This window comes from Oncorhynchus tshawytscha, linkage group LG15, assembly GCF_018296145.1.
Source record: "Oncorhynchus tshawytscha isolate Ot180627B linkage group LG15, Otsh_v2.0, whole genome shotgun sequence".
Lineage (NCBI taxonomy): Eukaryota > Metazoa > Chordata > Actinopteri > Salmoniformes > Salmonidae > Oncorhynchus > Oncorhynchus tshawytscha.
The window spans coordinates 5936401-5947817 of NC_056443.1; the positions used below are offsets into that span (position 1 = coordinate 5936401).

General features: G+C 41.3%; 2 protein-coding genes across 2 annotated transcripts; both read right to left on the reverse strand.

Moving 5' to 3' along the window:
• Positions 1-2904: 2904 nt before the first annotated feature.
• On the reverse strand, positions 2905-5142 carry LOC112216996 (transcription factor Spi-C). Its single transcript, XM_024377184.2, is given in 6 exon segments — positions 2905-3563; positions 3565-3869; positions 4071-4170; positions 4331-4434; positions 4639-4726; positions 4882-5142. Coding segments are annotated over 6 exon segments (792 nt in total). The 5' UTR covers positions 4885-5142; the 3' UTR covers positions 2905-3371.
• A 3835-nt stretch (positions 5143-8977) lies between these two features.
• On the reverse strand, positions 8978-10596 carry si:ch211-214j24.14 (uncharacterized protein LOC559160 homolog; the record flags this gene model as incomplete). The annotated part of the gene is given in 1 exon segment (XM_024372806.2): positions 8978-10596. A coding segment is annotated over 1 exon segment (624 nt), but the record flags the coding sequence as incomplete, so codon positions are not given.
• Between the last annotated feature and the right edge of the window lie 821 nt (positions 10597-11417).

The window sequence follows — 11417 nt, forward strand, 5'->3', positions numbered from 1 at the left end:
TAAAGAATACTTTTTAAGCCTTGAGACAATTGAGACAAGAATTGTGTATGTGTGCCATTCAGAGGGTGAATGAGCAAGACAAAATATTTAAGTGACTTTGAACAGGGTATGGTAGTAGTTGCCAGGTGCACTGGTTTGTGTTAAGAACTTCTACACTGCTGTGTGTTTCACACAGTTTCCCGTGTATATCAAGAATGGTCCACCACCCAAAGGACATCCAGCCAACTTGACACAACCGTGGGAAGCATTGGAGTCAACATGGGCCAACATCCCTGTGGAACGCTTTCAACACCTTGTAGGCTGCAACTGAATATTAGGAGGAAGGTGTTCCTGTATAGTCAGTGTATATGTGTATAATATATGTAAATGTGTAAGTATGTGTAATACTTATATGCTCATATATGTGTGACACATGGAGTATTCAAATGTTTATTACATATACACTGAGTATACCAAACATTAGGAATACCTTCCTAATATTGAGTTGCATACCCTGTTCAAAAGCACTTATTTTGTCTTGCCCATTCACCCTCTGAATGGCACACATACACAATCCATGTCTCAATTGTCTCAAGGCTTAAAAATCCTTCTTTAACCTGTCTCCTCCCCTTTATCTACACGGATTGAAGTGGATTTAACAAGTGACATCAATGAGGGATCATAGCTTTCACCTGGATTCAGCTGGTCAGTCTGTCATGGACAGAGCAGGTGTCCTTAATGCTTTGTACACTCAGTGTAGTATCCTATAGCAAAAGCCTACAATACATGTCAGTCACATACCTCTGTCTGTGTAAAATCTCACACAGCAGGCCTAGCTACTGATAAAAATCTATAGACTAAATCAAGTCAGTCTTCAAATGATTGATGATTGAATTGATGATGATCTAATTGATGATTGATATTTACAATAGATTACAGTTTTTCATGTGAAAATGTGTCCTTTACAGTTTTCCCTGATGGCACTTCCTCAAGGCACTCAAGGTCGGTCTGCTGAACTGATAGGTCAGTTTCTTCTTCACCTTGAAGATCTCTCCAGACTGGGTGTGGTTCCTCAGCGCCCTGGACATCTTCTGGTAGGTCATGGGCCTCCTGTTGCCTTTCCTCTGCCCCCAGAGTGCTGCTACCTGTTCCTTGTTCCGGGAAGAGAAGCGGATCACTCCGTCTGCTGCCGCTGGCACCCAGGAAACGCAGTGGGCCATGCCAAGGTTCTCCAGCATCTCAAACAAGAAGTGAAACAGACGCACCTTTCTACTTGTAACCACAGTAACAATGATAAGATAGAGTGGAGCGGTTAACAATATCCCGTCATAATTGATAATAAAAATCCCTTTTTGAGATGACCAGCTGTGATGGTGTTCAGTGGTAAAGTTGTATGTATGTAAAACGTACAGAGATAAGCGGTGTATGGGACCATTGTCCTTTACAGTTAAAGGCAGGTCTCTTTAGGCATTGGTCCCTCAGGGCAGAATGAGTTCCAGTGGCAGTATCTGCTAACCACAAAAAGGGAAGTTGCCTCTCTCACCAGGTCCAGTGTGGTGTGTGGGTGCTGGTCTTGCTGGCATAGTATGTGGCAATGTGTGGTCTGTCCCTTTCTCAGGCGGTGTAGGGTTGTTTTGGTCCAGTAGTGTTGTTGTGTAGCCACCATGTGATTGCAGGGCCTGAAAAACACGTGTTTTTTTTTTAACCGAGTTGTATGACTGAGAAGGGCAGAACATCGCCCAATAAACTATAGCCATATACTGTGTATCTTTCACAGATCAAAGTGCTGTCTATGACAGGCTGACCTAAGCATCATGGGGACGCTTATATCATTGAATGCGTACCTTTTCCTCATGGCACCAGTGATCACAACAAGTTTCACCAGAGTTTCCTTCCATTGTCACTGGTGTAGGCAAAGCACAGACGCCTCCCACTGCAATAGTGTGGAAAAAGAGGTGGCATTAAAAATATTCAATAATCCATTTATTTGTGTGATTCATAACGCTAATAGAGAATAACCTTTTTCTGCCATCTCCAGTGCCCTGTCTGTAGTGTTCCTCCAGAATGTCCAAAATCACCTCCAGATCTGTCTGGTTGTCTTCGAAAGAATTCTGACAAAGATAACCGGTTCAAATTGCACAGCACTCACACATACAGTTCAGTTTGAAAGTGTGACGTCAAAATACATCACTGTGCAGTTATCCTTATGCTTATAACGGTCTCATATTTACCATCGTTGTCGGATGCACGTAGATTGCTGCAGTCACAGGTCCTGATCCCAGGTTTTTCACAGAGTTGTGTGTTAGATGAAATGCATGAAGGAACTGTGTGACACCCAGGCTTTTATTATGCCTCCTCAACATGACAGCCAGTTGGGGCTGCCTTGCTTATCGCCTGGCCTGCACTACTCACCACAACTAGGCTACCGTAAATAAACCTTCACCACAGGAACAATGACCACCACCCCACAAAGCCCACCACCAGAGAAGCACTGTCTCCCAGGACTGACCACATCCTCACCGCTGGGCAAGATAAGAGCAGCCATGGGCTCTCTTGACAAGAAAACAGCACTTATCACAATGGTTTGCCTTTTGGGATACACCTTGTGTTCATGTCTTACAGAGTGTGGATTGATGGGGAATTGTGAGTGAGGGGTAGACAGTGTTGTTATTGCCGTTGCACAAGCAGACATCTTTGGCTCATTCAACAAAGTTCATGGTTTTCTCTTTTTTTGCCCCCTCTTTTTTTCCTAGGACACAACAAGGATGGGACACTTGTTGGAACTCATGACATTTTCACCATTGTTAGGTAAGCAAGAATATCACAGTTATGTAGTCAGTGTTGAAGTCAGTGTTGAAGTCAGTGTTGATGCAGTGATGAATCATTCATTGCCTAAAATAAAACCGTATACACAGTACAAACACAAATTATACAAAAATGATTTATTAAAATACATCAATGTGTGTGAGTTACAAAGGATTTAAATTCATTATTTACAAAATGACATGCAGTAATACATGTTCTTATTTGAATCCAACATTGTAGTTATTTCCCTTTACATGTACAGTACCCACACCGAATGCTTGTAACTGGTTCACAGTTCTCATAGGTAAAAAAAAATTGATATATTTTCATTATTTACATATTCAATGATCCACAATACCTGATCAATGGTCATTACATTTTCTTTTAAATGGCATAACTAACGGAGAGTAAACATTTGTACATTTCTTTATGTTTCGTTACGTTTCCTGACACCCATAACACAATGGCTGCATAACAAGGCCCAGTTGTTGACCTCCACAAAAGTATGCAGGAGTAGCAGTATGAAATGACAGTGAGCTAAAGCAGCTTTTAACCTCTGTTATTTTCCACAGTGACATTACCTGAGTTCACGCCTTGGTGACTGTGGATGAAGTGAAGCTTGTGGCAAGATCACAGTCTCCCTGGAGGGAGTAATGTCCATACCAGTTGTGCCAGTCAGGTGCAGCAGCAGAGCCATAGTAAGCCTGTTCAGCTGGGGCATGCTGCTGGTGGAGGAGCACCTCCCGCCCAGGGTGGCCAGCCCGGGGTGCCCAGCGGGGGAATGACGTGACTGATGCCCCCAAGCCTCTGGATGATCGACGGGTTGAACTGGTAGGTGAGTTTGCGGCGCACCTTTACGATCTCGCCCGTTCGGCTGTAGTTGCGCAGCGCCCGTGCCATCTTCTGATAGGTCATGGTCTTGCGGTTGCCCTTGCGCTTGCCCCAGCACTCGGCCAACTTCTCTTTGTTCTTGGAGATGAAGTGGAAGGTGCCGCTGCCACGGTCCGTCCACTGGATGGAGTCAGCCGTGTTGGGATCGCCCAGAGCCTCATGCAGGTACTCATAAAGACGCAGCTTCTTGCGACCTGATGAGATGAAAAGGTTGACTTTAGTTATAATAAAATCATAAACAGGCAGAGATTCAGTTGTAACGATGTCAATTTGATATTTGCCAATCAAAAATCTGAGGTAGTAGAAACATGTTCAATTCCAGCATGTGTAGATGTACTCTGACATCTCTTACAGACATTGTCAACACTCATCGCTGATGGCCAAACACTGCTCACCTTTGCCGCTCCTCGGTGGCGGTGCGATGGAGTAGAACTGGGGGTAGTCCATGGTCACAGACGGACCCAGTGAGCCGTAAGGAACAACATGAGGCCATGACTGGCAGGACGAGGAGAGAATAACTGGTCAGGTCAGACACATCCACATGAGACATGACACATACATGTACTGTAACCTTACATCACAGTTGTGCAAACTTGGAGAAGTCAGTCAATAGTACTATACTGGTCAAATACAACCACTTGTTCTGTACACTCACCGTCTGCTCATTCCAGTCATATGGCCCTGGCACATCAGAAGGGTGGGTGATGGGGTAGCAGCACATTATGCTCGATCGCATTGGAGGCTCAAAGTACTTATACTCTAAGTAGAGGGAGAAAAATATAGTCATTGAATAGTCTTCACTGCCAGAACCAATGAGACTAAAATGTATTGAATAATTTTTCTGACATGCTCAATACAAAGAAAATATTAACAATAATGTCCGTGCCTAATATAATGATGGTGATTGTTAGCTTTCAGATTTAAATCTGGTATTCTGGAATGAGTTTTGAAGTATAAGTTTACCTGTATCACAATACGGATCGTCAGAGTGCCGTTGAATCACATCAATTGCATCCTGGAAGTGCTGGTTGATGTCATTATCCAGTGAGATCTAGGAAAACATCAATAACATGCAATCAACTACAATGTCGTAATTAGGAGAAAAGTTCAGCTACAGAATTAATAGGAATAAATGCCTTATTCAAAAACAACATGGAATGTATTTAAAATTAAAACTAAATTGATCTTCAATCTGTCATGACTCACCATTTTGTATATTTGAGTGTAAACTTCAGACAAGGCAAGCAGTGTCTGACCACTGTCTGTGTGAGATGGATGTACTTGTGCAAGTGTATATATAGTGGTGTAAGCCCCAATATTCACCTTTCGGCTAAAACGAAGTGTCAGATAAAGAGATTGGTCTATTTAAATGTGTCAACGTCAATTCGTGGTTGGCAACACTTCTCTTTTTGGAAGAGCAGATCAGATACACCTCCCACAATCACTCTTTCACACTGTTACTAGATCAGATCACATGAACAACAATAACCTCTCTTATGACTTAATTTATCCAGGAATATCTTCCAATAGCATTCTAATTAGCATTTTTGGGTAGATATTTATTAACATACATATTATCTTATCATAAATGCTCTTCAGTAAATATAGACTTTACTGTAAATTGAAATCTGAGACCCTTGAACTGCTGGGGGAAATGTGTATATAATTTCCATGATATCTTCTGTGTTTTAAGTGTATTGTATGACATGGCTAGCACGTACAGAGCCTAAAGAAAGTCTACTCTCCCTTTCACTTTATTTTCACAATATGATGCACTAGAAAGTGGGGTTGAAATAGATTTAATTGTCATTCTTTGTCATTGATCTATGCAAAATGCTCCATAATGTCAAAGTGAAAAGAAAATTCTACACATTTTTACAAATTAATAAAATTGAATAACTAATATATAGTCGTTGCATTTCAAGCACATATTCAAATACAAAGACCAGGGAGATTTTTGAAAGCCTAATAAAGAAGGTCAGTGCTTGGTAGATGGGCAACAATAACAAATCAGACATTGAATATATCTTTAAGCATGGTCAAGTTAATAGTAATGCTGTGGATGATGTATTAAACCACCCAGACACATCAAAGATGCAGTCGTCCTTTTGAACTGAACTGAGGACAGGAAGGAAACTGCTTAGGGATGTCACCACGAGGCCATTGATGATTTTTAAAACAGCTACAGAGTTCAATGGCTGTGATGGGAGAAAACAGGATGGGTCAAAGTTGTAGTGACTCCACAATAATTACCTAAATGATAGAGCGAAAAGAAGAATAAAATATACAGAATATGCATCCTGTTTTCAACAAGGCGCTAAAGTAATCCTGAAGAAAAAAAAAACACAGAAAAGGAATACACTTGTGGCCTAAATGCAAATCCTTATGTTTGTCGAAAATCCTACACATCACTGAGTAACTGCCTCCTTATTTTCAAGCATGGTGGTGGCTGCATCATGGTATGGGTATGCTTGACATTGGCAAAGACTGGGATGTTTTTCAGGATGAAAATAAACAGCATGGAGCTAAGCACAGGCAAAATCCTAAAGGAAAACCTGCTTCATCTGCTTTCCACCAGACACTGAGAGAGGAATTCACCTTTCAGCAGGACAATAACCAAATCTACACTGGAGTTGCTTACCAAGAATACATTGAGTGTTTTGACTTAAATATGCTTGAAAACCTATGGGAAGACTTTAAAATCGCTGTCTAGCCATGATCCCCAATACCTTGACATAGCTTGAAGAATTTTGAAAAGAATAATGTGGGAATATTGCACAATCCAGGTGTGCAACGCTTTTATGAGACTTACCCAGAAAGAGTCACAGCTGTAATCGCTGCGAGAGGTGTGTCTAACATGCTTTGACTTAGGGGGGTGAATACTTATCTCAACAAGGTATATTAGTGTTTTATTTTTCATTCGTCTTTTTTTTAAATTACATTTTTCTTCCACTTTGACATTACAGAATATGTGTAGATCGTTGACAAAAAAAGTACAATTCAATTATTATTTTTTATAACATAATAAAATGTGAAGAAAATCTAAGGAGGTGTAGATTTTCTATAGGCACTGTATCTGTAACCAAACTGTAGTCATTGACATCAAGTGATAAAAACCCTATTAGTTTCCCATTCTAAAGCCTGAGTATAAGCTCCATATAGCCTTTAGCCCATCTAGCCTTTTTTCATAGTAAGTTATTATGGACACACAGGATGGCTCCTGATCTATCAAAAGTAGTGAAAAGTGTTGCATCATGTCTGGTAAATAGTTGATCTGTATTTCAGTAGATTAGCAATCTGTTGGTTTTAGAAATGATACAATGTTGCTGATTTATCCTGACTTGTAATGGATATTACTGTATGCCTAAGACAAACACAATAAGGTGTGCATGATGAGTGTTGATTTCAGCAGGAGACTGAAAAGTAAATGATTAAAAACCATACTTCCCTAATTCTAATGATGGAATCATCTGCACCTGTTAAAACCTTGTGTAACGTGATTGCACCCTCTGAACCACTAGGGATTGCTAATGTACTCACCACAATTTCTATATTTTTAACAGCATTTGTTGATTTAATGTTGATTTAATGTTCACATACTTCAAAGCATTAAACAAACTAAGTGATGATAAAAATAATAAAAATACAATACATAAGTACTGTATAACTTGCTGTGAGTAGATTACATAGATTGAACCTTTTTGAGATGATTAACATAATTATTCAATATTCCAGTAAATCAATGTGGGCCACACCATATGGTCACTGTTGCAACCATATGTTGTACAGCTATCACAATTTTTTATCAATAGATATGTGTTGCTTGACTGGAACTGTGGAACCGATCTATGCATTATGTCATAAAAGCTATTGTTAATGATTCATAGTTCAAGTATAAGTATTTGTCTTGTCCGCAAATCCCAACTCCTCCCTCTCCAAATAAACAAGGGATTTTTGAGAAGTTCATTTCTTAGATGCTGCCAACATACGTTTTAAATATCAACGGATTGACTCCTGAAGTTCCCCTTTCAGGTTCGCTGAGTGTGAATACAGCGGTGATCTTGCCTGGATGGGTAGATTAAAAGATTATGGACACAATGCAATAAAGATGCACAGATTATATCTATCCGTATCCCTAGCCTACACAATGGCATATACTGTAAAACCGCTGTCTACACTCACTGAACTAGACCCTACATTTATATAACTAGACAGTTTTTGGGTGCATGTGTGTGCGTGTGTATAGATGTGTGTGTGCTTGTGTGGGGTTTCCTCTAGGTGACTAGCATTGCTCGAATGCTAGAAACCACAGTGCCTAAACGTTCTCTGCTTCTAGCTTTCTTTCCATTGCACACATTAACATGGTCAAACTTCTGTCAAAAGTAAACTATAAATCAAAAACAACAACCATGCAACCAATAATGCAGGCTCTCTTGACTCCCTCTATTTACTAAATGTATTTGTATAGATTGTGATCAAGTACATGTTTTGATTACAACATCACAGCTATAGTTCTAACAATTAACCCATAGCAGGAAGATTGAGGTTGACATATTTACCTGAGAGCGGTCTGTGCGTGCGTGGGTGTGTATGAGTGCGTGTCTGTGCCAAGGTGTTTACATTTAATCATAAAGCAGCCATGAGGGCGCTTTATCTCTTCAAACAAAGAAGCATTTTTCTTCCCCTTCTCTGCAGGCTCTATTGAAAAGGTCTATTTATATCAACACCAATGAGGGAAGGGCAGTGTAACCGCAACACGGTCGACACCTATTCAACTTCTTTATTTACTGGCACTCAATGAAAATCAAGAAGTACTAAAGGCACTGACACAGATTAGATCTGTGGAATAAAGTTTGTGAGGCAACAGGGTTGTAATACTATATCAGTGAGATCATGTTATGGTCAGGGCATATATTTAGATTATGGATGTTGAGTTTCTTTTGTTATTTTGTATCATTTTTTGTTCTGCAAGAATGTCTTTTTCTCTCACTATATCAAAGTAACTGTAGATGCCACTGGTTGCTATTAACGGAGAATGAATGAATTTGAGACAGTCAACGTCAACAGTGTAGATAACCTTTGGCTTGTGGTCCAACATGCATAGAGAAACTTTAATCACATGTACTATATAGAAGAAAATGTGATGTATAGCTCTGAGATTGTTTTAGATATAATTTCAAATGAAATAATACAGAATTAATAACGTAATTTCTACTCTTTCCATTTGAAGTTTTAGCCAGTGAATCCATGGACATGGAAATGTGAACATGAGTCACTTATAATTATATCCACAACAGGAAAAACTGTTCCACACATAGCCACTAGGAGGTAGTAAAGACACATCACACCATGTCAGAAAATTATAATAATACATCTAATTTAGTCAATCCTTCAGTTCAAAGAAAAAAACGGTATATGTATGTACTTCATAGAAAGTGTTAAAATGTATTACTTTTTTATAACAGAGCGAGAATTAAGGTTGGGAATGTTTGCTGAGTAACCATAGTGTGTTTCACAAGGAATAAAAATGGCAAAGGGACATTCGCTTATCAAAGCTATTTCCCCCACAGCAGCCAATGTCGGAAAATATTGGAGCACAGAGCACAATCTGAGTGCATTCAATTCTCTAGGGCTTGCAGAAGACCTTTATTGATCTGCCATGTTAAACCGGAAATCCATCTCTACAGTGTGTAGACAAATTGCAGCTGTTCTGTATTACAGCAAACTGAGCACCAGAGGGCAGTGCAGAGTCATTACTGTAAGCCCAGATATCCACACCTGCTACATAAGCTTTGGCCCTTTGCTGATTTGTAGCTGAGTCACTATACAGATGAATATCCACTAATACATTTGATCAAAAACTAACATAGTCACTGAGTTTGCCCACAGTGACACAGAACAAGCAATTATACAATACCCCTTGAAGTGGCTCAACTATAGTCATAATTAGTGTGTGTGTGTCTGTGCGTGCGTGTGTGCGGTTTTATTTTATAGTGCATTGACGGGGACAAAAAATAAACAACAAACAAAGATCTGATTTTTAAGATATTTTAAAAGTGTAATTTCCTGTGAATTTACAGAGAAACCAAAATTCTTGCTCTTCCAAATCTCCTGAGCTCTTCCGTGAACTGAGTTAGCACAGGAAATAGATAAAAAATGCAACCAACCTTCATAATACTACATAGATGCAAAGAAATGCATTGTGTAAAATCCAGTATGTACTTGGTGGAATAGTTTAGAGTAGATTTGAAATGACCTGGGTTATATGGCTGCTGGGGCTCACAGGTTAGGGGTTTGCTACTTTCTGCAGTAGGCCACAGCCCCATAAGCTAACACTCCCACAATAGCCACCATTGCAGCGCCCCCACACAGCAGCACAGGTAGCTCAGTGGCAGGGAGCCATGTAGCAGGCTCAGCCTCTGTCTTCTCTGGCGGAACCTCCTGCGTCACTGGTGGGATTTCCTGTGTCTCCTGGGCAGCGTGGAGCGAGACCAAGGACTCTGGTTGGCTGTTAGTTTGTCTCTCATCTGGTGGCTGTGGCGCTCCTGGTCCTAGGACCGGGGGAGGGTGGAGCTGCTCCTGCATAGAGTATTGGAGTTCTGAATGTAACTCAGCTAGTGTAGGTATTGAGGGGACAGGAGTAGAGGAGGCAGAGGGGGGCTCTAGCTTCCAAACTGGCATGGGCATAGAGACGGTGGTGGCGTGGGATACTTCAGCAGGCTCCTCTTGGACAAATAGCTCCTCAGCCACAGACATCATTAAATCCATAGTCTCTTGGTGGTCAGCTGACACCTCAGATGAAGGTAATAATTCCTGGGTGTCCAGCTCCTCTTCCCTGAGCTCAGCCAGTTCTCTTTCTCCCCCAAGCACACTCATCACACTGGCCTGCAGCTCCTCCTCTTCCCCCAGGCTCCCGTCCTCTTCCTCCTCCTCCTCCTCTGCCAGCATCTCCTCCTCCTCCCGCTCTAGGTGGACCATGTCGGAGATGGAGGAGAGTGGTTCTCGCTGCGCTCCTCAGCTAGGTGGACCACTCCGTCGCTGCTGTCCAGGCTCTTGGTGTCCTCGGTGTCCATCATGTCTCCCACGGTGGACCAGGACTCTAGCCAGGCTGCTCTCTGTCTGCCAGGGGCCAGACCCACCACTGTCTCCCTGGCTCAGCTGCATCGTGGCAAGGCCCAGCCAATCAGGCTTCTGCTCTCCAGACAGGGAACTGACCTCACCACTGTCCCCCCCTCTGGACACTGCTGGGACCTTGCCCTCCAGACTGAAAACCGGCCACTAGAGAGACACAACAGACAACCAACCATTAACATGAAAACATATTGGATAATATTGTTCAAAAATAAATTAATTTCCTAAAATCAACAATAAATTCATCAACTGTAGTGAGTTGAATATAAAACCTTTATAACTACTTAATAGTTGCTAGAATGATTGTGTGTTTTAATGACACAGAATCTCATAGCGTCTGTTTCTGCTCTCTTGCCAACTGCTTATGGAATTGTTTGGCTTGAAAATGGCAGCAATAGAGTTGGCAAGAGCACACACCATTCTGGGACTAGGCTATCTCATAGCTGTGGTCCCTGGAAAAGGTTAACCAACATATTAGAAGATGTCCTTCGGTGACGTGGACCGATCAAGTTCTGTGTGGAAAAAGCAGCACCCTCTGTTCCGTGTTGCAGCATTCTTTTCTATGTATAGCCTGGCCCTCACAGGTCTGACTATGTATAGGCCCTATATAT